We start from the raw sequence: 26483 nt of genomic DNA, 5'->3' as shown, positions 1-26483 counted from the left end.
CGGTATAGGGGTAAAATAAATAAAATAGGTATCAGTTTCTATAAAAAAACAGGTCAATGTAACCATTTCATCTAGATAGATAATCCTCGCAAAGATACGAACTCCTTATCTAACGATGACGAAACTCGAACAATTTCAATGTTGTCGATATGAAATCGCCAATATCTGCTTTAAGAAGAAAAGATTTTATCTTTCTACAGTCGATAGTAATCTAAGCGCATGGTAGCGCACAGGACAAGTTCTCGAAACATCCACCGTTGTCCTCACACATCATCATCAATTTAAGAGCCACGCTCTTGTCGGTGCAGCATTTCTGTAAAATACTCTCCCTGCTACTTTTTAGGGAAAAATAGGGCAGTGGTTTCCCTCTTGCCTTCCGCCCCGCAGTACTCTGTCTGACGCGAGTGGGATGGCGCCCAGAGTAGTCTATTACAAAGCCATACTAGGACTCCTGTCCTCTGCCTCTGAATAGTACTGACAGTTACTACTGCCCTCTGTCAGGTTCCAGGTTACAGTCCCTGTGACATGCCCCTTCCGTCCTGCATTGCCGTACCGATGGCTCCCATCTCCGCCTCTGCAGCCGTTGAGGTCTTCACCCGTATCTCTGGGCAAGGGTTCTACGTTATACCCCGTAGGTCTGGGTCCCTATTCGAACTCAGCCACCATCTTACTCCGGCCTACTGAAGTAAGAGGCGCCCACCCCCGCGGCAAGGACGCGCCGAACAGGAATTGCCCCAGTGGAGGGCAGAGAAGATGACTCTGTCCCCCCTGGGGCCGGGTTAATGGTCTTGTATGGAACCAAGACCAAGGGCCAACAGTCCTCACACATACCGAGCACTATTTCAATTTATTTTTCGTTTTTATTTTCATGTTAACTTATTGTAAATTTTCCTCTGATGACATTTGTTATTTGGCCGGATAAGTTGAGCTGAGGGCTTTCACCCGGTACAAAAAAAAAACACTATTTACTCGAACTGGTTTGATATATTTTTAATCCGGGTATATATGAGTTCATAATTTGAGATAGATACCTTCTCAGATACGTGGAGCCGTGGCGTAGTAGACCAGTTGGAAGAACCCTTAGTTCTCACTGTGAGGTCGCAGGCTCGAATCCCAGCACGGGCCGGGATGATCTGATTGCTTTGATTTATTTTCGAAATCATGTTTGGAAAATAATTATCATGAGCTTAGCGGTGAAGGACAACATCGTAAGGAAACCCACATTCCCGAAAAATGTGACCTGTGTTGGGCTAGTTTTCCCTTCGCGGTTTAGAACGTCAGACAATCAGTCGCTTCTGTAAAAAACCGGACCTGTTACATCTTCAGGTCAGGTAAGCGGACCCCGTGAGAACGGAATAAAGTTACAATAAAAAAAAATAGATAAGTAATTTAAGAAGAAATTGTAAAATCTTTACGTTAGAGCACTATACGCTTGTCATAAATTTTCGGTTTTTTTCCCTTTTCTTTGAATACCCAATAGCAGGTATTATTCGTTGGTGAAAACTTGATAGGCTATTGTACTACATATATGTATTATATTTATAATGTGTTATAAAAGCTGTATGTTTTCCTTAAATAAATAAAAAATAAAATAAATAAAACAATTAAAATGTTAATAAATAAATTTTAGTAGGTAATTTGTCGTTGAACTTGTCAACGTTTTATCAGTTACGTTTTCGATGGGATACGAGATAGTGGAAACTTCAGTAGCATTTCAGTATTGTGACAGAGCAAAGATGTTGTGTGGAACTTTAATAGTGTTGTTTCTGGTTGGTGCCACTTTAGGCGCCCCGCAGAAGTTCGAGTCACAGCACTTCAAAGTTGGAATCGAATACGAACGTACGTAGTGTCCCTTGTGACGTATTTTTATAATAAGATTCCCACTGACATTCAAAATTTGCATCATCTAAGTTTTCACGGGTTCCGCTTACCTATCCTGAAGATTTGACAGGTCCGATTTTTTAGAAAAGCGACTGCCTGTCTGACCTTCCAACCCGCGAAGGGCCGAGGAAGTTAAGAGTTTACCATTAAACAATTATTAAACAGAGACTTTGTAAAAATAGGTTACTTACTATCTATAAGCCAATTTAAAATTTTATAAAAAAATATTTGTGTTCTTTTTTAAGAACGTCTAGACTCCTGCGCCGACTCGTAACACAAAAAGTAGAGTAGTAACGGGTACGAGCGGCTTAACGTGCTTTCTGAAACACGGACACATCTCACCCCCACATTTAACTAGTCATATTCATTCACCAAACACAACAAAGATAATTCTAACATAACAACATCACGCCAGCATCCCCTAAGGGTGAGGTGAGAGGTAGGTGAGGTGAAAGGCGAGGCTCAAACATACATAAACTCACGCCTATTTCCCACTGGGTGAAGCAGAGACTAGGATACCAACTCTAAAATAATATAAAATCAAATTGTTATTAACATAAAATAGCATAAGGCCGCCTATTGTACTCATTCTATTTCTCTTTTGTTTTTAATTTTGTCTTTTTTTCCTGTTCGTGCAATAAAGTATTAGTTATATAACCTAACATACATAACCTAAACCGCCTATATACGTCCCACTGTTGGGCACAGGCCTCCCCTCAATCAACCGTAGGAGGTATGAAGCATATTCCTCCACGCTGCTCCACTGCGGGTTGGTGGAGGTGTTTTACGACGAATAGCCGGGACCAACGGGTTACCGTCCCCTCCGAGACACGGAATCATCTTACTGTTTCGGACAATCAGGTGATTCAACCCAGCAAAGTCCTTACCAAACAAAAGACAGTCTCGCAAAATGATTTCGACAATGTCCCCATCGGCAATCGAACCTGGACCTCCAGATCGTGAGCCTAACTCTCAAACCACTAGACCACAGAGGCCGTTGGCCCGGCATAGTGGGAGATATTAAAGGTTTAGGGGTCATATAGGGAGGGGATCATAATAAAGGATATTGCCTCTATTGCCATATTATCGATAGTTGGGCTACCAGCATCACTATAAAAAATTGCCAATTGTGAGCCTAACCAAATTGTTAGCCAAATTTTTATTATTTTGCCTATTGTTCGAGTGTGTTTCCTGTGTAAACAAAAAATAACAATACTGTTTCAGATTCTCTACCAATGAATGGCGGACAAGACAGATACCGACATAGGAACAACTACGACCCGTTCTTTGTAACTGTCACAGCCACGGCTAAGGTACGAATACTGGGGGGTTAAAATGGCCACATCGAAGCAATTCATCTAACAAAGCAATGTTGCAATTTGACATTTGCGCATATAAAAGTAAGTGCGCAATGCAAACATTCAAATAGCAATATTGCTTTCTTAGGTGAATTGCTTCAATGTGGGCATTTTTATTTATTTATTTATTTATAAAGTACAGCCACATCACATACATTAAAACATTTTTATATTTAGAAGGTTACGGTATTGTGACTAATTATATGACAATTACGGCGTGCATAACTTATAAAATTAAGGGTAAGTATTTAAAAATGGGAGGAGCTCGGTGGCGCAGCGGTTAACGCGGCCTGCGATTGTTGAAGTAAAGCAACTTTCGCAAAGGCCGGTCATAGGATGGGTGACCACAAAAAAAAGTTTTCTCTAGAGCTCCTCCGTGCTTCGGAAGGCACGTTAAGCCGTTGGTCCCGGCTGCATTAGCAGTCGTTAATAACCATCAATCCGCACTGGGCCCGCGTGATGGTTTAAGGCCCGATCTCCGTATCCATCCATAGGGAAGGCCCGTGCCCCAGCAGTGGGGCCGTTAATGGGCTGATGATGATGATTTAAAAATAAAGTCAAATTAAAATTACACAGCATTTTAACCCCCCTGTACATACATTAAATACATACATAAAAACTAATACCCGTCATCCCTAAGAGAGATATTACATCCATCCAACATTCATCAATCAAATTTTGGGTTAAAACAAAAATCTCCCTTATTATTATTGCATTGCGATTATTATTTGTAGAGTCGTATGCTGATTAACGGAATACCGTGAGAATACCGTGGTAAAACCACGACCACACCATACACATACATACATACATAAACTCACGCCCGTTATCCCTAATGGGGTGGGCAGAGCCACAAGTAATCAAAGACAACTTGCAGCCACTGTTGATACGATGTCGTAAGCTGGATATGATGAACCATATGGTGATAAGGGATCAGCCTATCGCCCATAACATTAGTCCATCATGTTAGAGGACACAATCCGACCGAAATCGGTCGGTCCGAATCGGTTTTTACGACATGCCCGGGAAGACAAGCAGCTGAACGTGTTCTATGTTTTTATTTGCTCCCAGAACAGCATAGAAGCAACCACACCATAACCTGCTTTTTCTCCTCTCGTATGGGTTGTGAGGTGTATTACCAACCTCATCAACCCGCTAATAAGCACAGAATAATAATTGGGTCGTGGACTAGGATATTCTGATTACTAAATAAAGGCAGGTCTAAAACTAACAAAAAACATTTTCTTTTTTTATTTAACCTATTTATTAATTTAAATCAAGAAGAACGTAATAATAACTTCGATATTTTATCACGTTTTTCTAAAACGTCGCAGTGTGCTTTTACATACAAATTCCATAGTAATTTCGTGTTTTAACGTTTAGTAAAAAGTAAGTGATTTGACTTGGAAACTAGCCTGATTCTAATGTGAACCAAAAGTAAATACCTAAGTATTATTACCTATTACACTACACATTTATATACCACGCATTTGGATCATAAATAATTGTCATTCCGTGCGAATAAAAATATCGTCAGAAATTCGTTTTATAATCGGACTGACTTTTCCTTCGAGCTGGAAGGTCATATTGGCAGTCGCTTCGACACTCAACAAGTGGGAATTATCTCAACTTGCGATGACAAACGAGCGAAAAAACAAACTAAGTAGTTAAGAAATATGAGATAAGAAAGGATACTTACATGAGCGGAAACAACACTGAATTTACATAATTTGCACTTTATTTGTTACAGTTCACCTTAACATAAAATAATGTTACTACTTATTGGTTTTCACGCGCCGCTCTGTCGCCAGTCGGGCGGCGCGTGGCGGCGGCGGCGCGAGGCTTTTCGAAATACTTTTTAATTTGTTATTTTTAAAAAATATTCGTCCATATGGAACAGGCTAAGATCATCAGACCATACTGCCTAATCTTAAGTGTATCCTTTCTTCGAGTAATTCCAAAAAATAAAATGTTTTTTTTAACTTGTTTAAATCTCCTTGGAGAAAGGCAAAGGCAAAGCCGTGCAGCAGCCATCGTCTTAATGTTATTTTTAGTCTCATCTAAATATTAAAATAAGGCCGATGCCGCGTGTTGAGTGAATAATTATCTAGTTCCTTATGTCAAAATCTTTTATTTTCTATCCGGTTTATTAAGGGATGTAGGCTGTTTATATCATGTATATTTTACGTTCATTTTGTTTTACAGAAAGGCTACGTAATATCATACCTGGAAGTGAAGGCAACGGTTGACGAGTATGGTGAGGTGGATTTCAACGTGGTCAGAGGACAAACTGGATCTCGAACCTTGGTCTTCCAGCTCGTGTCCAACCATTCTGACTTCCTGAGTTACTCGTACTTAGCCTATGGCATCAAGGAAGACGAATACAAAAAGGTGAATGATGCGAGTTTAGGTATACCTTTTTAGGTTAGTGGTTGAAATATTTTAAATATAACCTTTAATATTAACCATCCGTGATTGCTTTAAAAATAAATAAAAAAATGTTATATTTTTATTGGTATTAGATCTTTTTACAAACTTACAACTAATAATACACACAACGCCATCTAGTTCTAGTCAGAACTAACGCTAAGTTGTGGCTTGCGTGCGCTCCTTAGCGCTATCTATTACGTTCTTGTAGTACCACAATATCTACGAAAACTGTGACGCACCTTTGATTTAGTTCCTCAACAATCTCACAGATGGTGCTAGGTTGCAAAATTTACCAGTTTCGAAGGTAAAAAAAATAGTTTTATTTATTTTCTTATAATATAAACTGAATTGTTATTTTTGTTACAGATTACAAATATTATAAGCCTGCCTCTACCCACAAACTATGGCGTTGGGTTTCACCTGAATATTTATACTTTTGTTATGTTTAATTTACTTTACCCTTTTGTCAATCCCTCTTTTTTTCTTAATATTTAATTTGTAATGAGAAATAAAAGTACAATAATATTTATTATTAAATATATTTTATTTTAATAAATTATTTTAAGAAAACAAAATATCTTCTAATACTACTAACTAAATCATTAAAACAAAATGTATAACTCAAGGACATTCGCCTAATCCCGTCAATCTCGAATGGGATCTCGTCATATTATGCTTCAGGATTGATCCCGAATAATTAGACGAGATCCCGCGAGATCGGGATTGCATAGATAAGATTACGTTGCCCAGTACTTATTTATATATTTTTTGGCCAATTAGCCACGTCTGAACTAAACTAACATTCCAACTAAGCAGTGGTTGTGGTCAGGTGCAAAATCCTGTTTATAACATTCAAATACTTCCCCAAAAGACCAGGGTCGGTACCATTACTAGCCGGACACTTGTCAACACTGATGCACTCGGTGCCATTGCGCAGGAGTCCCGGTGCGCACACGCAACCTGCACTGCAAATGTTGGTGCAAATTGGCTCCGGGTCCTCGCATGACGGCTCGCACGTTGCGTTGCAGAGATCGTATACTTCGTTTTCGTTGAAGCATTGTTCTGAAGGTCAAAAGGTTGGTATAATTAGTAGGTACGGTCATAAGTACTAATAATTATGTATACACTATGATACCATGTCACATTTTTATGACAAATTAAACCATAAGACTCATTAAACGTCAAATATGATAGTGATATTATTCATGACTGTACATAGGTACCTATTGTGATAATAGGAACTTGGGTGGAGATTCTTTAACATATTTATTGATCGATTTCTTATTATTATACCATATTAAATATAAAAACATTGTGCCCGGTGAACGGTGCTATGGACACTTTCTCACATCAGACATTTCTTTCAATTAATTACTAATAACGCGCCAGGCAGGATGATGTGTAAAGAGGTCACATCATCACAGTAGGTAGTTAGACAGAAAATAATCTATCAGCCTAATCTCGACTGATACATACATCTCTATGCTAATGAACGTCACAACACTAGCAACTTTGACAAATCTAATTCTTACCGCGCTTTGAGGCTATTGTAAAATGTTATCTTTGACATAGGTATAACCTTATTATTTATTCGTAGGGTATAACATTGTGTATAATCACTAATTGTACTGAACTGGATGGGTAAAATAGCCACTATACACAATAATGCAATTTGACATTTGCGCTATGCAAACAATTGTCAAATTGCTTCGATGTGGCCATTTTAACCCCCCTGCGTTGGGCTCACGATCCGGAGGTCCCGGGTTCGAATCCCAATGGGGACATATCACAAAAATCACTTTGTAATCCCTAGTTTGGTTAGGACATCACAGGCTGATCACCTGATTGTCCGAAAGTAAGATGATCCGTGCTTCGGAAGGCACGTTAAGCCGTTGGTCCCGATTACTACTTACTGATGTAAGTGAGTAATCGTTACATGAGCCATGTCAGGGGCCTTTGGCGACTCAATAATAACCCTGACACCAGGGTTGCTGAGATTGGTAATCCACCTCACAACCCACACGATAGAAGAAGAATAACTCATTGATGACCGGGACCGGGATTCAAATATCTCTATTTGAGAAGCAAGCCGGTGAACCATAGGCCAAAAGTGTGTATTAAAGACTCTGGAAAGAGACTCCGCAAGAACTTACCAATAGGACATTTATCCAGGGTCACGCACTGGTTATTGGCAGTGTCTCTGACGTATCCTGATTTGCAGAAGCAGCCCATGCTGCAGGCTAGGCCGCAGGTGAGAGGCTCCGGCTGCTTACACGTGAGAGGACAGGCTGTCCCGCATGACAGGAACTCTTCGTTCGGGCCGCAGGATTGGTTCTTAGCTGGTGAAATGAACGAGAAATAAATGACATTCAAAAATAAATACAGATGAATCATCTCTCAAAGTTTTCGTTACGATGCCACTAACACTCTTTAATGTTGATAGGTTAGTAATATCTATGACGGCGTTCGTACCTCACCCAGAAGGATCAAACAATACCAGTGTCGTGGTTCACGCCGCGACTTGTGCTGGGTAAGGCCTTTTATCTTAGGACGTCCACCACCGCCTTATGATCATTTCGATGAACATCCGTTTTGCATTTTTGTAATTGTTTTGTGATAATTTTAAATGAAGTTATTGTCTTGTTTTTGCGTGTGGCGTCGAGGGTGAAAAGTTCTTCCGCCATCGGTGTTCCCTTCGTCTTATAACTTAAGTTATAACTTGAGTTCTTTTAAGGCAAGTCTGATTAGGCACCTGGGTAAGTCCACAGGGCTAAAAACACCATATTGGAGCTATTCATTTAAAAAAGCAATACCTATTGATATTTTGACATTTGTTGTCATTACTGCGCATATTAAGCGCAAATGTCAAATAGCAATATTGCTTTTTAAGTTAAATTGATTCGTCACCTTTTTAATCCCCCAGCACTTCGTCGGCACCTTCGTAACCTCTTTAAGAGTGGTATTAATAAACTAATGTCAGCTTCGAGACTACCCTCAAGATCATATCAATGTAACAGTTCTCATATAAAATCAGTGACTTGAACCTTGAACATGATCTGGAGGGCAGTCACAGCTAAGATTAGTTCATTAATACCACTCTAAGAGGGGCAAAGGTGTCAAGAGCAAACCCATTTGAATTAAAAAAAAAGATGTCATCACTTACCACCGATACACTGACCAGCGTTCACACACGTCCCGTTGACATCCCTCAGGAACCCTGACTTGCAGAAGCATCCTTCCACGCAGTCTTCCCCACAAGTGATCGGCTCCACAGGGTCCGTGCAGTTGAAGGGACAAGCAGACCCGCAGAGCAGATACTCTTCGTTTGGTGGACATTCATCTGGAAGACATTGGTGAAATTTGAGAGTCCTTCTTGTAATCCCCTGCTGCTTTGTAGGGCTCGAATTTGTTCGGCCAAGTAGTTAATGCCATCTGCGGCAAATCTAAAATAAGTCACGTCATCAAACGAAGTGTAGCAATAACGCTTTGAGACAGCCCTGCCATTAGTCTAGGGTACTATAGTCATAGAATAAGGAATAATACTACGTATAGAACGGCAACTCGCCGCTCCCCACCAGCGGAGGAGCTAGGTTTACCTCACGCCTTACCTTACCCCTCACGCCTTACCTTACCCCTCGGTCTTACTTTAGTCTTCAATAGTAAGGGCTTCAAACTTCAGACACTACATAAAACGTCAATGTGTAGTGTCTGTGTAAAACGGGGTTTTTTGGATGAAATGTTCGGGGTGTGAGATGGGCTAATAACATGTATATTAACTAATCTTATTATATTAGTGAAACTCAACTGAATTTCGAGTTATATTATCAAAATGATCCTTCATATTAGAACATCGCAATCCCTGTCAGTTTTAACGACATACTTTGTTAAGCAGCTGAACGCTTTCTATGTTTTTATTTGCTTCTAGTAATTTAGAAGGCCGAAGTTTATTTCATTGTAAATTTACGATATGTTATCAACTATTTAAAAATTTTCTACCTTTTTATGTCATTTTACAGGCAGGTTCGTTATTTTCTAGTTGGTTATGGAATTCACAAATTAATTCACTGTCTTAGTCGATTTTTCAGTGTGATTTAAAAATAAATAATATTAGAGATAATATTGGGCTTACCGCCGAAGACGATTTAAGTGGATTAACATCTGTTTTAAAAAGCTTTAAAATGAATAACATATTATTATGTTATTTCATAGCGTTGATATTCTTAATAGAAGTTACACATTGTATTATGATGAGTAAGTACCCGAATTTACTATACCTTAGTATATAATGATATCCCAATTAGGGTAGTTAGAGGTCCATCCATCGCAAGATAAACTAAGTATTCCTCACCAAACTTTTTGTTAAACCAAGTTGATAATAGTGAGCCGTATTGCCGTCTATATTAGTCGCGAAAACTGTGTTATAGAGAAAACTACACTTCATAGGTATAAAAAAAAACTAAGTCTATATCTGTATGTCTGTCTATGTCTGAGTGAGGGGAGGCCTGTGCCCAGCAGCGGGACGTATATAGGCTGGTTATGTTATGTTAAGTCTATATAAGTACCACTGCTGGGCACAGGTCTCCCCTTAAACAACCAGGGAGGGGGGATTTGAAGCATTCTCCACCACGCTGCTAAACTACGGGTTGTCGGAGGGGTTAGGGCTAGTAAAAAGTAAGAAGTAATTTTGCAATTAATTTCACTCTCCTTGGCATTTATTATTCCCATCTGACGGTGGGGTCTGCCTTCTTCGTACTTCTCTTCCACTTCGCTCTATCAGACGTATCGTTCTCGGAGACATTGCACGAGCACAGGTCCTTTTTGACCACATCCGCCCATCTTGTTTTTGGTCTTCTTGGTCTAATTTTGCAATTAATATTTACAGAAAAAGAGTGCCCAAAAGACGAAGTCCACAAATCCTGTTCTTTCTATGACGAGTATCCGTGCTGGTACTTAAGTGACCACAAAACTAGAGTGAATACTTGGCGGAAGAGGCTCCTGCATTGCAAGTCAGGCTGTTTTTGCAAGTTAGTAAAAAAGTCCAAAAGTAAGATGATCCGTGCTTCGGAAGGCACGTTTAGTCGTTGGTCCCGGTCACTACTTACTGACGTAAGTAAGTAGTCGTTACATGAGCCATGTCAGGGGCCCTTGACATGACTCATGTAACGACCAACGGTTTAACGTGCCTTCCGAAGCACGGATCATCTTACTTTTTGAACAATCAGGTGATCAGCCAGTAGTGTCCTAACCAAACTAAGGATCACAAAGTGATTTTTGTGATTTGTCCCCACCGGGAATCGAACCCGGGATCTTCGGATCGTGAGCACGTCGCTCAACCACTGGACCACAGAGGCCGTGAGCCGTCTATGTTTATTTTATGTTATTGTATTTTAACCCTGATACCACGGTTGATGAGGTTGGTAATCCGCCTCACAACCCACACGATAGAAGAAGAAGATTGTTTTTTTTTTCTGTTTCCAGGCACATGTTCGTGAGGTCCCACCCTGGAGGTCCCTGTATTCAGGCCAAATTCTGTCGCGACAAACGACTCCAAGAATCATTAGCGAAGATGCCTTACGATATATCTGCATTTTATTAAGAACATTCCATTAGTACTTACATAAATAACTGTCAGTATTATTCAGAGGCGGAGGACAGGAGTCCTAGTAAGGCTTTGAAATAGACCACTCTGAGCGCCATTCCGCTCGCGTCAGACAGAGTACTGCGGGGTGGAAGGCAAGAGGGAAACCACTACTCTAGTTTTCCCTAAAAAGTAGCATGGATGCTACACCGCGTAGAGCGTGGCTCTTAAATTAGTTACGATGACATAATTTGTTAATTCGTTTTCACTAACGCAGTTGGATCTACCATGATAGACGGCGATACAGTTGACCACCTATCACGCTGGCCTAACAGAAACTCAGAAAGGTGTGGGTACTGAGTTCATCTTGCGATGGATGTACCTCTAACTACCACAATTGTGACATAGTTGTGATAAATATTAGATATATTAGGTATGATATATATTAGGTTGAGGAGCTCTGTGGCACAGCGGTAAACGCACTCGGTCTGCGATTGTTGAAGTTAAGCAACTTTCGCAAAGGCCGGTCATAGGATGGGTGACCACAAAAAAAAGTTTTCATCTCGAGCTCCTCCGTGCTTCGGAAGGCACGTTAAGCCGTTGGTGCCGGCTGCATTAGCAGTCGTTAATAACCATCAATCCGCACTGGGCCCGCGTGATGGTTTAAGGCCCGATCTCCCTATCCATCCATAGGGAAGGCCCGTGCCCCAGCAGTGGGGACGATAATGGGCTGATGAAGACATATTAGGTTGGTAGGTACTTACTTATAGTATACAGTCTTTTTAATCTAAATATTACCTTCTTACATTACAACGTCTATTATTACTAACACTACGTATAAATTAAGTTGTTCATTGTTTTTGTGCTTCTATGCTGTTCTGGGAGCATATAAAAAACATAGAACACGTTCAGCTGCTTCTCTTCCCGGGCATGTCGTAAAAACCGACAGAGGGATTGTGTCCTCTAACATGATGGACTAATGTTATGGGCGATAGGCTGATCCCTTATCACCGTAAGGTTCATCATATCCATCTTTGGACTTCGTATCAACAGTGGCTGCAAGTTGTCTTTGATTACTTGTGGCTCTGCCCACCCCATTAGGGATTACGGGCGTGAGTTTATGTATGTATGTATGTCATTGTTTTTACTAACATCTATGGATTATGTCCGAAATAAACTCTTTTTATTTATTTTATTGCGTTGAAAATATACGTTTTATAGTTACAAGAAAGACATGAAATAGCCAAATACGAAAACAGAATCGAATATCATTGAGCTATACATTGTTTTAAGTTTACGGGGTTATTATCATAATTAAAGCACATAATAACGGGTTCTTACCGTTTGTCGTAGTGAGTTTCGTGCGAGTTCAGATGGTTCCGAACATTCCGATATCAAAAACATAAACAAGCGGCAAAGAAAGAGGGTAGACAGATATGTCTGCCCGTAGAAAATTATGGATCTACCTACTCCACTCCAATCTCATCAGTCATCCCGTGATCATTGCACTTGCAACAGTGAGTCTCATATCCCCATTTAAACGCGGTAAGAACCCGTTATTATGTGCTTTAATTATCATTGAGCTATATATTAAATAACATATTTATTATACATCAAATGTTACAGCAATCCGAAATCAGAAAGTTAGAAAGAAATGGCCATTGAAACTCGTGACGTCACGTGTTCCTAGCGTCATACAAGCTCCAACAGGTACTTACATACAAAATACCGTTGTGCTAGAACGGGACGGAGAATGCCCCAACAACCTACTTTGAGTGGGTATTATTCACGGAATAGAAAAAAGAAGTTGGAAGGGCCAAGGGAGCACAAAACGCGCGCCATACAAGTAAACAAATAGTTCATAGTTCAACTTTGCTCTCCACTCGTCCGCAAACTTTACGACCCACGGAGCGCCGCGATAGCATATTAAAAAGTCATTTTGTGTATTAAAATCTGCAGAGCAAAAATCAAATATCGACTACTGTTAATGATCGTGACATTTGTCATTTGTGGGACGTGGAACGTCACTACAAGGGGGCAGCGGGAGGCGAGGAAAACTCTAGCGCCGCCATATTCGGGATTGGACCGCAACAACCCACGCGCGTAACGGGCGCGTCGTCCTAACGTCAAAATGACGACCTTTATATTCAATTTGTAATTTCTCTCTTAGTTAATTCATTATAAATATGTGAAGTTGTTACTGGCGCTTTTACTTTATGAAGAACCGCAAACCACCTGTCTCATCGGCATAAGAAGCTGCGGCAGCGACTCTTCCCTGCGGGACTGGAGCGAGAGGAGAGCGTCGGCAAAGCGGTCGAGACGGGCCTTAACAACTACCATGCAAAGAGATCCCTCCTTATCACAGGAAAACTAAAATCAGCTATTTATCAAAAAAAATACGTTTGTATGCAGTATCTTACGAAAACTAATGATTAAATTGTAGACTAAATTGTGTTGTTTTTTAAGAGATTGTAGCCTACACATAAAATATCCATTACCGAGAAAGTAGCTATGGAATTTGAGAAGCAGTACAGTTGTCGTAGTTATCTGTTTGCAGGAGTAGTAGTAAAAGGAAGCGTGGTTGAATCATTTTTTTTTGACGTGACTTATTGTAGATTTGCCGCAGATGGCATTAACTACTTGGCCGGACAAATGGGGAGCGCTGAAGGCTCTCACCCAGTGGTTGAATCGACGACAGCGATTCTCATACAAAATACATGTTAGAGACTTTCCATCCTCTTTCTTTTAAATAATCTTCTATTTTATTACTTTGAGTTGAATAGACTTCTGTACATATATAATCTTTTCCTCATAACTAGAGTGAGGACGCATTTACTAGGTAAGCAGGTTACCTTAGGCCACAACTTCACTAATCATCAGGTGAAATTGTGGTCAAACGCAAACTTATCATTATAGTAAAAACAAAATAGAATTCTAAATAATTGCCTTCTGGATACTTGCAACTACAGTCCACCCCTTAGAAGTCAAAGGCGTGAAGTTTAAATTATAAATTAATCAACAAAACACTCACCTTTAGTGATAAAAATGCCGGTAACCAAAACAGTAGCACTGAAAAATATCAACAAGAAATTTTCCTTCGCGAACATTTTTGGAAAATCAAATCGACCGTCACTCGCGTCAACCCACAACCAACTGATCGGACAACCAGGTTGTTATCAGGGTTAACCAGCAACCTTAACAGTTCACTGGTTATTCTGATTGGTTTAAAAAAGTGCCATCCTTGTAACCACTGAACCGTTAAGTAGTTAAGTAATGTTTGTTTGTGAAAAAAGAATTAGGTTGTGATACACTTTGTGTTTTTGAATGAACTTATTGACGATTTAGGCGCAACTAATTCGTGAACGCAATGTGACCTTAGGGTCAATTTATTATGGTTTTAAAGGATGTGGATGCATTTGTCGCACTTGTTGCAATCTGTTAAGCCTTTTTAAAGGCATGTGTGTTGTGAGGTTGATGACCAAACTCTAGCCACCCTGGTGTCAGGGTTATTATTGAACCAGCAAAGGCCCCTGACATGGCTCATGTAACGATTACTCACTTATACATCAGTAAGTAGTAACCGGGACCAACGGCTTAACGTGCCTTCCTAAGCACGGATCATCTTACTTCCGGACAATCAGGTGATCAGCCTGTAATGTTCTAACCAAACTGGGGATCACAAAGTGATTTTTGTGATATGTCCCCACCGGGATTCGAACCCGGGAACTCCGAATCGTGAGCCCGACGCTCCACCACTGGACCACAGAGGCCGTTAACCTCATCAACCTTCTTTATTGAAATGAAATGAAATAAAAAAAATATTGTAATAAATGTGGTAGGTATATAGATGGAAGTAATGATTTTAGCGTTCAGCACATTTAGTCATAATTGTGACATACAATAATAATTATATAACGTACTTACAAATAATTACAAATATACTTATACAAGAAATAACCTATTTATAATCTTAAAAACTCACTTAAGCTATAAAACTGTTTTCCCTTTAACCAGTTTTTGAGTTGGGATCGAAACTTTACAAGGGGTAGCTCTTTAAAATGGGACGGAATGGCGTTACATTATGTTCTTACACACACACAGAATGTCAATTTTTATAATAAACTGTAGTTTTAGGAGTAAACTCGTAATGTCAGCCAACTGACATGGCTTATGTAACGACTACGTACTTACTTCTGTAAGCAGTAACCGGGACCAACGTCTTCACGAACCGAAGCACGGATCACCTTATTTTCGGACAATCAGGTGATCAGCCATCCCCTAATCGGAAACTGAAACTAAGTAGGTAATTTATTTTGTTTAATGTAATGGTTTAGTTGAAAGTCAACACAAATCCATAGATAAGTCAAAATGTAAGTTTTCCTTGACAATCAAGCTATACAGGATATTAGTGATATCGTAACGAATACTGAGGGGGATGTTTTACACCATGGTTCTGAGTTAATATCAAGTAGAATTTTCAGTCGCAAAGTTCATTTTTTTGTGTTTTTTAAATAATTTCTAATTCTTTTGCGATAGAAAATTCCACTTAATATTAAGAATAATGAACTGAATCATCCCTCACAGTATTTGTTACGATGTCACATACAAGTATGTACAAGTAGCCATACATGTGTGTAGGGGTGTTAGTGACATCGTAAGGGATTCTTAGGGGGATGATACAGACCATGATTCTGAGTTGATATCAAGCGGAATTTCCTGTCTGTGTTTTTTTTTTTTATCTTTTCAAATTATTTTAAAGTCCTTACTTTTGCGATGGAAAATTCCACTTGATGACTAATAAGAATTATGGTCTGTCTGAATCATCCCTCAAAGTTTTCGTTACGATGTCACTAACACTGTATAGTCATTTTACGATCAAGTTTTGATATCTAGCCGTTTTGCGATATAGTCTTTAATGTAGTTAGACATATTGCTACCTAAACAATCTGAGATTAGCTCGTTTTTTCTTCAACTTTTTATAAACACGGAAATTTCCACCAATCTAGAAAAGTGCCGTCTGTTCATTATCACGAGGAAGCTTGTCTTTCTATTCCTTTTTTTTATATTTCTCCACTTTTTGCTCGATTCGTTTCCGCTGTTTTTCAAAAGGTAATAAGGTTAATGACGGACAGACGAACATGATTTGTTCTCGTTAGCTGTTATCGGTTATCATTTGTGAATTCGACTTTATTAAGGGTGGTATTTGTTGCGAACTCTTCGTAGGTTTTGTAATCTTTTTATATTATTATGTTTTTTATATTTATTCTTTTTTGACGTTTTGTATGTTGATTTTGTTCTTCTTCTTGTCGTTTGCTTTTTATGGTGACTGGTGAAAATATATTAAATAATTCTCAAAGCTTAGTATCTGTTATTCCTTCATTTCATTTAGTTATACAGTCCACTTCATATTCATCAGCTACCACCGTAGCTCACAGTATTAATAAACCAATCTCAGCTTTGAGACGGCCTTCAAGATCATGTCAATGTGACAGTTCTCATATAAAAACAGGGACTTGAGCATGATCTTGAGGGCAGTCTCAGCCGAGATTAGTTAATTAATACCACCCTTAATGAACGCATTTTATGTATATGTCAAAATTCAAATTCAAAAATATGGCTTACAAAGTTAGCGCTTTTTGAACGTCAAACATAATTAAATTACATATTATGTAACTAGCTGTAAAACTACTACCACATCGGAATCTGTAACGCTGAGGGAAAGACGTGGCCAGAAAACCTCCCAGCACAGGGCCCTAGTCCTACTGTTTCATGTTTTCCTTTCTTTTCTTTTAATCCAGTTTGTATTACATAATTTATAGACTTAAATACAATGGTATTCCAATTACAGTCGGTGGAAGGAAAGTGAAAAATAAAGAGTTTATGTGTCAACTTTTTGAAAATTAATCCAAGCTAAGGACACAATTTAAAATAAAATGGAACCTTTTGTAAAACCTCTGAAAGGTTCAACGAGTACTTCCAAAAGATTAAACATATTAAACGTTTAAATGTAATTGTTTTCAGAGATGATAAATCTTATTCATCCTCGAATTTATAGTTTCCTTCCAGATTAGGGTTGTCGACGTGTACTGAATTCCCGGACACACATTAGCGGGACTTATATTAGCGGGAGAAGACAAGTGGATTTTCATTTGTTATTTCTTTAATACAATACAATACAAAAACTCTTTATTGCACTTGAATCACATTAAAAATACATGAGTATTACGAGTATAATTAAATTGGTAGTACAACAGGCGGCCTTAATAATAGTTGAAATCTACGAATAAATAATAGTTGAAATCAACAACTAAATTATCATGGATAAACTTGTTGAAGGTCAATGAAACATTTTTGTATTTACGTCATTTCGCAAGGTGTTGTAGCTGAGGAGAAGAAATGACAAGAAACTGCAACAGCAACACATCTTTTAAATCTATGAGGGTATACATTACAAGTTATTTAATAACTAGAGGAACACATTCAATACCAGACTTATAATAAACTTTTTTACATAAAGTAAGCTTCACATGAGCTTTAAATTTATTTTCTGACAAATTTAAAATATTATCTGGTATTTTATTGTAAAAACGCGTACATAACCCCAAAAAAGATGAAATTAATTTACTTAATATAGAATTTTGAAAAGCAATTTTATTTTTATTTCTTGTATTGTAAGCAGTTTCTCGGAAGGAGAGATACATTTTTTACATGCATAATGTACCTTGTTCGGAGAACTTAACGACGTATCTCCTAAGCTGAAATCTTGTTCAGCTGCACGTTAATAAGTTGTTTTTTTTTAACCTACAACAAAATAGTACCTATTGTTTGTTTGTGTAATAGACGCTTTTTTAATACTACTTACTTATTTATTTAAATATAAACACATCAAAGGTCTGACCAGGGAGTATCCAATTGTAAATAATCCGTTTATAAAGAAAGGTAAAATGAAAAACAAGAATGCAATCTTTTTGAAGTTTTATATACAATTAATAAGCAAAATTTCAAAAAGTTTGCATTTTCGCCTTCCATTATATTATACCCTTCTTTATAAACGTATTATTTACAATCGGATACTGAAGGGGTCTGCTTTCATTTGTTTATAGCATTTCACTACCTATTCTGTATGGATCTATCCAAAATGTCCAGTAAAGCATTATGACAGTCGCATCCCTACTACAGCAATCCACTTTCATGATTCAGCTGAAAAACAAAACTTAAACCATTTGAATAAGGGTGGATTTTGCGCTCTACTATGATTAGGAAGTGAAGTCATTTTTCATTAAGCACAAAGAGATGTGAGAATGGAGTTTTGTTGGAATTTTGCCTTGAAATGGCAGCTTCTGTTCTGTTACTAATTGTTGTTTTAATTCCGAGTTCGTCGTTGCATTCCTTAGGGCTCCCACACATAAACACGATACGACGTCGCGTCGTGGTAATCTACGACACAACATCGTAGGTTATATGTATATAGGTTAGGTATATATATTTGTATGTTACATATTTTTTTGCATGTATTTATTGATAAGTTGTACTTATAGTTTGTACCCGCAATCTTTCAATTTTTTTTTACATTTTTCCTCACCTTATGGTTGTCTAGAAGAAATCGCTTTAAGCGACAAGGCCGCCATTTGCCATGTACTTAGTTAAGAGACTTTTTGTAATTATATCTTTTTATTTTGGTGCAATAAATTTTATTTGTATTGTATTGTATTGTATCGTAACGTGTCTATGCAACAACCTCCGTGGTCTAGTGGTTAGAGCGTTAGGCTCACGATCTGGAGGTCCGGGTTCGATTCCCGATGGGGACATTGTCGAAATCACTTTGTGAGACTGTCCTTTGTTTGGGAAGGACTTTTCAGGCTTGAATCACCTGATTGTCCGAAAAAGTAAGATGATTCCATGCTTCGGAGGGCACGTTAAGCTGTTGGTCCCGGCTATTAGCCATAAAAACACCTCTATCAACCCGCACTGGAGCAGCGTGGTGGAGTATGCTCCATATCCCCTCCGGTTGATTGAGGGGAGGCCTGTGCCCAGCAGTGGGACGTATATAGGCTGTTTATGTGTATTGTATCGTAACGTGTCTATGCACGATACGACATCGTGACGTTAGAATCTCACGATGCAATCTCGCGGAGTTGTTATTAAAAATACAAAGATGACGGATGTTAAAATGGGTGGATCCAGTATCTTCTAAGTATCTGTCTTTTCTTTCTTCGTCTTCTTATTAAAATCAGAAGCAGAATGCGTCTAGTGCGTTCCATTTTTCGGAATGAACTAACATCACCCCAACCGTATCGACGGCATCGTGCCGTGCGTTCCACTTTTTTACATAACGAACGTCTCATCCGCCTTAAACTACTGCAGCTTCTCACAACCTGTATAGCCGGGGAAAAGAAGCTGCAAGAAAAACCTCGGCACAGGGACCTAGACGTTCTTTTAAAAATAAATAAACTTAAAATATCATTATACAATGAGTAATTTAGCTGCCTAATGTCAGTTCTCAGGCAGTTAATCCCATGCATTCATATCTTCTAAATAATCACTAACTTTATAATAACCTTTTTTGCAAAGTTTCTGTTTAACTACTGACTCAAAACAGTTGAAAGGCAAATTCTGAATGTCAATTGGAATCTAAAAGATTTAGTTTTTAATAATAAAGACTGGTACCTCGGCCCTTTATCGTCACAAAGCAAACAAGGGTGTTCCCATTTCCCATGACGCGACGTAATAAATCGCGACGTACTTGCCACCATGTTGACAAGCGTGACGTATATTTACGTTACCATCCAATCATGATAAAGTGATAGTTCATAGTTTGTACACCAAGAGACAATATCGGAGGCAAACACTTTATGGTAAATTAATTTATGTGTACATTTACTGTGATGTACATTGTACACAAATCTATAAGTAATTCTGAATATAGATTTCAAGTTTAAAGTGCACGGAAATTGGGTCGTGTACTAGGTACAAGATAAATTATGAAATTCTGATTTACTTAATAAAGACAGTTTTAAGTTTACGCGGTTATTATCATAATTAAAACACATAATAACGGGTTCTTACCGCATTTAAAGTAGGGATATAAGACTCCCGATATTTCGACAGTGTTGCAAGTGCCATGATCACGGGATGACTCATCCCGAGATCTAAAACTAACGAAAAACATTTTATTTTTTCTATTTAATTTGTTTTAATTCTATTTAATTTTAATGAAGAAACACGTAATAGTAAGTCCGCCATTTTATCACTTTTTCTATGACGTCACAGTGTGCTTTTTTATACAATTTCCAGTGTTTTGAAGTTTAGTAAAAAGTAACTGATTTGACTGGTTAGAAACTAGCCTACCTTCTATGACTAATCTGACCAAGTCTGAAGTCCTAAATGCGTGGAAGTAGTAATTGTACCTTGGTGTAATAAAAAGATCATTATTCATACCCAAAAACAAAGAAGAAAGATGTATATGTCTGTTATCTACTATTTATTCGTAGTCTGTTATCCATGAAATTAGAAGTTTAAACCTAACGAACCGGCATGTCGTAAAAACCGACAGAGGGATTGTGTCCTCTAACATGATGGACTAATGTTATGGGCGATAGGCTGATCCCTTATCACCATAAGGTTCATCATATCCAGCTTACGACATCGTATCAACAGTGGCTGCAAGCTGTCTTGATTACTTGTGGCTCTGCCCACCCCATTAGGGATTACGGGCGTGAGTTTATGTATGTGTATGTAAACCTAACGAAGTAACAACTTAACAACGCCATCTACCGTGTTTTCGGGGAACGCCGATTGGAAAGTCCCTCAGTATCTATACAGTAAGAACCAACGCGACTGAAAAAAAGAAAATTGCACTCAACAATAAAATAGTTTTACTCTGATGACAAGGCTTTGGCCTAATAAGAATATTAAATGAAAGAAAGAAAACTGAAGTCAAGGCACTGGCCTAAATTGGATATTGAAAACTGAAGACAAGGCTTTTAAGCCTATTTTGATCGTGATTTTCGAATATTAAATTACTAAAGTCAAGGCTGTATGGTCCTCAGATCTTTGCCTGACTTATATAAGGCGAATTTAAACAACAACAACAATCTAAATATATATAAAAGAAGAAACTGACTGACTGACATATCAACGCACAGCCTAATCGGCTAAACGTAGGCACTTGAAATTTGGAAGGGACGTAGCTTAGGTACCGTAGAGGTGCACTAAGAAAGGACTTCCCGGAATTCCCACGGGAACGGGAATTAGCGGGAAAATCCTTTTGTATGAAAAATCTAAACCGCTTAACGCTTGAAATTTGGCATGCAGGTACCTTAGTTAACTTAAAGCTTAGTTGCAACAGGATATTGCAAAATTCCCACGGAAACGGGAGTTAGCGGGAAAAAAAAATGTATGAAAAAATCTAAACTGCATAAGTTAGATGCTTGAAATTTGATATGCACTCCCACACACACAAAGATCTCTCTTTTATAACAAGCCACGCAGACGAAGTCGCGGACAAAAGCTAGTAAACATATAAGCGAAAAGGTACAACTTTTAATCCGTTTTTTAGACCAGAGACATTATTTTTGCAATCTCATCTCATCTAAAAATGCAAAGACTTGCATCTCGATAAATCAAACTAAGTAAGTATACAGATCTGTTCCACTTATCAAATACGCCGTTTTGCGATCTAGAAACAGCAATATATGAAAAATTCCCACATTTCAGTATTTTATACTGTTACCTGCATTTCAGTCAGTTAGGATTACAATTCAGTGTGTTGTGGAGCCGTTAAGTTAGCGGAATGAGAAGTGCAGAAAATAATAGGGGCATTATGTGCTCACTAGTCAAATTCAAATTCAAAAATATCTTTTTTTCAATAAGTAACATAGTTTCACTTTGAATCGTCAATTTTTACATAACGAACGTCTCATCCGCCTAAAACTACTGCTGCGTCTCACAACCTGTATAGCTGGGGAACAGAAGCTGCAAGAAAAACTTCGGCAAAGGGCCCTAGTAAAAAAATATTATACAATTGAATAATTTAGCTGCCTAATATCAGTTCTCAGACAGTTAATCCCAAGCATTCATATCTTTTAAATTATCACTAACCTTATAATAACCATTTTTGCAAAGTTTCTGTTTAACTACTTAAAACAATTGAAAGGCAAATTCTGAATGTAATAATAAATAATAATAATAAAAAAGTTTATTTAGGTAAAATCTACGACACACATATACATTTACAACATTAAAATATACACACATTAACATTAATATTTAGTTGGAAAACATAAAGGTATATGGGTGCCGCAGTTCACCAAAAAAATGGGAATCTTATTGTAATAATCGTGTATAATCGTGGATGCTTGCACGATTATACACGGTCACACGGTCAATGATCATCGCCGATTGCGTAGAAGGGGCATAATATTTCAACTTGGAAATATTATTTATAACATTTTCTTACTACTTACTATATATTTACTACTTACTAACTACTTTCAATGTCTGGGTAGGCCCGCTACAAGGTGGACCGACGATCTGGTAAAGGTCGCGGGAAGCCGCTGGATGCGGGCAGCATAGGACCGTTCGTCGTGGAGATCCTTGGAGGAGGCCTATACCCAGCAGTAGGCGTCGTACGGCTGATAATGATGATGATGAAACTACTTACAATATATACTTATTGCCCTTGTCACACTTGGCAGTTTTTATTATTAAATTTGTTGCTTCACAAATTCACTATAAAGTTCGTTTCGATATTCAAAAAAAACGCATCATCGTCGTGCGTCAACTTCAAGCAAACAAAACACAACAGTTAGTTTTTTTCGAACCACCCGACACCGCGTGTGTCGGCGCGTGCAAACAACTGATTTTGTGAATTTGTGAAAATATCTTAATTATACAAATTCAGTGTTATTGCTGACCATGTAAGTAGGTAAGTACCTAAAATATTTTATTTTTATTTTATTTTTTTATTTTGATATTTTTTGCTTGTTGTGCGTGCCAAAATCCGTTGCGACAATATTAATGACAGTTTTATTTTATTGTTTTTATTACTATAAATTTATAAAGCAAACGCTTAGAAACTTGAAAAACTAAAAATACTTTGCTTACTTATTTGAGTTCAAATGGGTTTGTATGACGTATAGACATCGTCGTTTTCTGATGGAGATAATAATGAAATGAACAAACATACATACATACATACATAAACTCACGCCCGTAATCCCAAATGGGGTGGGCAGAGCCACAAGTAATCAAAGACAACTTGCAGCCACTGTTGATACGAAGTCCTAAGATGGATATGATGAACCTTATGGTGATAAGGGATCAGCCTATCTCCCATAACATTAGTCCATTATGTTAGAGGACGCAATCCCTCTGTCGGTTTTTACGACAAATGAAAAAACACTTAATTCTTTTTTAACCCCCGACGCTACGCGGAGAGGTGTTATAATATCTCATACTTACCTTTTTGTGTCTGTCTTAATAGCTTGAGAACGGGTAATCGGATTTGGTTGCGGTTTTTTTTTATGTTCGATAAGTGTTATTTGCAAGAAGGTTCTTAGACATGACTCAAGGTTCAGGGTCTGGTGATGCCCAGGTAGTGATAGGGATTCGACAAAACTCGACGCAATTCGACGCGTCAATATATACATTTTTGTTAAGCATAAGTAAACAGTCATTATTTTTCGCTTTTCAGAGGCACGTTGTTTGTGTCGGAGGTTTTTTTAATTATTTTTTATCCAATACACACACATACACACGCCACTTTCACTTTATACAGATAATAAATATATCTGGTCCTTGGTTTATCTTTCGTTACAGCCCAAAATATGTTCCTCCCTGACCTGACAAACGCTTGTTCTCAAGCCACACGCTAGCCGATTCCACCTAAAATATCTGACTCAGCCACTTTTGGCAAGCGCTTTGAAAATTCACGTATTGAATTTAAATGTGGACATCAAAAGAGAAGCAATCGGTTTATTCTGAGCTCGTGTGCATGCTATGCAATGCAACTTTGGATATGCATGCGCCAACAGCGGTTCTGTTGGTTGTTATGTTATTGGGCTCAGTTTTCCCTTAGATGGTTCATTATGTGTGCTGTGTGACCTAGGTCAATGTGCAAATTTTCATTTTGAAGAACCACGGGGCACCCTTGAGTTGCATGAAACTATATTCATGTTACCTACACGGCGCGGCGGCGCGGCGTTGAGTTGGTCCATCGAAAGCAAAACTACATAGAAATAGTGTTATCACATTGTAATATTATTACATATAATTAATACAGTAACAACAATAAGTACATCTAAAACGTTATTCATTTTAAAATAAACTTATTTGTAATTACATAAAGTTGAATACACAAGCTGTACACAAAAGAATCTTAACCCATGAGCAATATTTAGCAGAAATACAAAGATCATTATTTTTCTATATTATATCATCATATCAACTCCGAACTGAACTTTTTTACTACCTATTAAACATTTTGACGATGAAAACACAATAACATAACGTAGGTAGGCACAGTAGTAAGCATAGTACATATACCTACTCCTTGCCAGCTAAGTTTAAGTTCCCCAGATCCATGTAATAGGGGGCAATGCTTCTGCCATTAACCGAACACAAATCCTAGAAAACACGTGATGTCCAAACATGGATTCAAACTCGTAAAGTCGACTACAGTGGAGCAGTCAGTTAGAGCTCGAACCGCTACTCGAACTCGTGATACCACTATGTAGATCACGCGTTCTCCGAACAAGGCTATTACGGATTTCAAGATCTGTCATACAATCATCTTCCTAGCATTATCCCGTTTTTCACAGGGTCCGCTTACCTAACCTGAACATTTGACAGGGCCGGTATTAGTACAGAAGCGACTGCCTGTCTGACCTTCCAACCCGCGAAGTGAAAAGGTCTGTCATACAATGTCTTCATTTAATTCATCTAATTCAGAAAAATCAGCATCATATATATCATGTACATATTGAGCATCGTAATGAATCTCAACGTCTATGAACTCTTTAGATATCAACTCGTTGCGCAATTTCGCTGCCAACATTACACTATCTATCGGCATTGTGTTAAAATGCACCTTTCCATACGGCATAGGAGTCAGATTAAATACTTTACCATCAAGAGAAAAGCCATATTCGACTAACAAATGGATAGCAGCTCTTGAAATGTGTATTCTTCTGTTTAAACGATGATGATTTTTTGATGGAGATGCTGGTAGACGCATTGACGGCGGTACATGATGTCGAGAGGTGCCATTTTGTCCATACTTATGAGCATAAACCAATCTGTAGTTGGTATAACCTTGCAAATTAAGTAGGAAATGAATGGTTTCGTTTAAAAGCGTGTTGTTCACGTTGTGCCAGACTGATGTGACGTTGTTGAGAAGAAGAGGAAGCTCATCGATGTCATATTGGAAGTGATGCGTGATGTCTAGAGGTGATCGGGTGTCAATGGACAGGATTTCTGCGTGTTTAACTTCGACTCTTCTGTGGATCCAGTTGAAATTGTCTGTCATCTGTAAGAATGCATTGTGCATTTTCGATACAAAATTCTCGAAAGATTTAGTCATTTCCTGGGTAAGTGCAACATAAGTTAGAGCCCTCCGAAGCAAGGAATCATCCTAGCCAAAAAAGGTCGGTCTCACAACGACCAAATTGGAGACTTCCTTAAAAATATTTAGGACCTACTTACAATCTACTCTGAACCGAGATGTATTAAACGATTGATGAATAAGGAGGAAGCAGTAAAAGCATATCAGGATCGAAACAAATGGAATTCCATAGACGCTGCTTACACACATGGAAAATAGGCGTGTATGTAACATTACTTTTTACCTTCATTTCGTCAACCTGAAGACGGTTTTCTGGGCATCCTGACAGCACTTTCATGGCATAGACAAACAGGACATCTGTTAGACCAAATGCTTTAAGCTCTTTCTTGGTTACAGGAGTTATATCTTCTCCCGAATGATTGAACATCAATTGGGAATACTTCGGACCTCTGAAGTCTCCAGACAATTCTAAGTGGATATCAGCTGTTACTCGTGCTATAGTTAGTAAAAACCATAGTAACTTTGACGTCATCTGAAATTGGGAAAGTGCTTAGCTAAGTGATAGACTTATATTAATATTAAAATATTACTTAATGTAAAGTTACCCCCTCAAATAATGTCCCTTTGTAAGAAAAGCCACTAACATAGACTAAAGAATAATTAATTATATTAT

The 26483-nt window shown here is 38.2% G+C and overlaps 4 protein-coding genes across 4 annotated transcripts in view; 2 read left to right on the top strand and 2 right to left on the bottom strand.

Moving 5' to 3' along the window:
- Window positions 1-26483, top strand: part of LOC126373959 (uncharacterized) — a 650308-nt gene that overhangs the window by 280223 nt on the left and 343602 nt on the right. The window lies entirely within an intron of this gene.
- Window positions 1724-6145, top strand: LOC126374041 (uncharacterized). The gene is made up of 4 exons (XM_050020494.1): window positions 1724-1839; window positions 3106-3194; window positions 5445-5663; window positions 6036-6145. Exons 1-3 carry the CDS (start codon window positions 1737-1739, stop codon window positions 5661-5663), a joined length of 411 nt encoding a protein of 136 aa, XP_049876451.1. The 5' UTR covers window positions 1724-1736; the 3' UTR covers window positions 6036-6145.
- Window positions 6478-20000, bottom strand: LOC126373685 (serine protease inhibitor swm-1-like). Its single transcript, XM_050019917.1, has 4 exons — window positions 19991-20000; window positions 8833-9009; window positions 7823-8008; window positions 6478-6731 (listed from the first exon to the last, which is right to left on the bottom strand). Exons 1-4 carry the CDS (start codon window positions 19998-20000, stop codon window positions 6478-6480), a joined length of 627 nt encoding a protein of 208 aa, XP_049875874.1.
- LOC126373684 (uncharacterized) lies at window positions 24643-26237 on the bottom strand. Its single transcript, XM_050019916.1, has 2 exons — window positions 26094-26237; window positions 24643-25774 (listed from the first exon to the last, which is right to left on the bottom strand). The coding sequence occupies exons 1-2, from the start codon at window positions 26235-26237 to the stop codon at window positions 25163-25165; spliced, it is 756 nt and encodes a 251-aa protein (XP_049875873.1). The 3' UTR covers window positions 24643-25162.

Source organism: Pectinophora gossypiella, chromosome 16 (assembly GCF_024362695.1).
Source record: "Pectinophora gossypiella chromosome 16, ilPecGoss1.1, whole genome shotgun sequence".
In the NCBI taxonomy this organism is placed as follows: Eukaryota; Metazoa; Arthropoda; class Insecta; order Lepidoptera; family Gelechiidae; genus Pectinophora; species Pectinophora gossypiella.
This window is presented reverse-complemented; position numbering and strand designations above follow the sequence as displayed.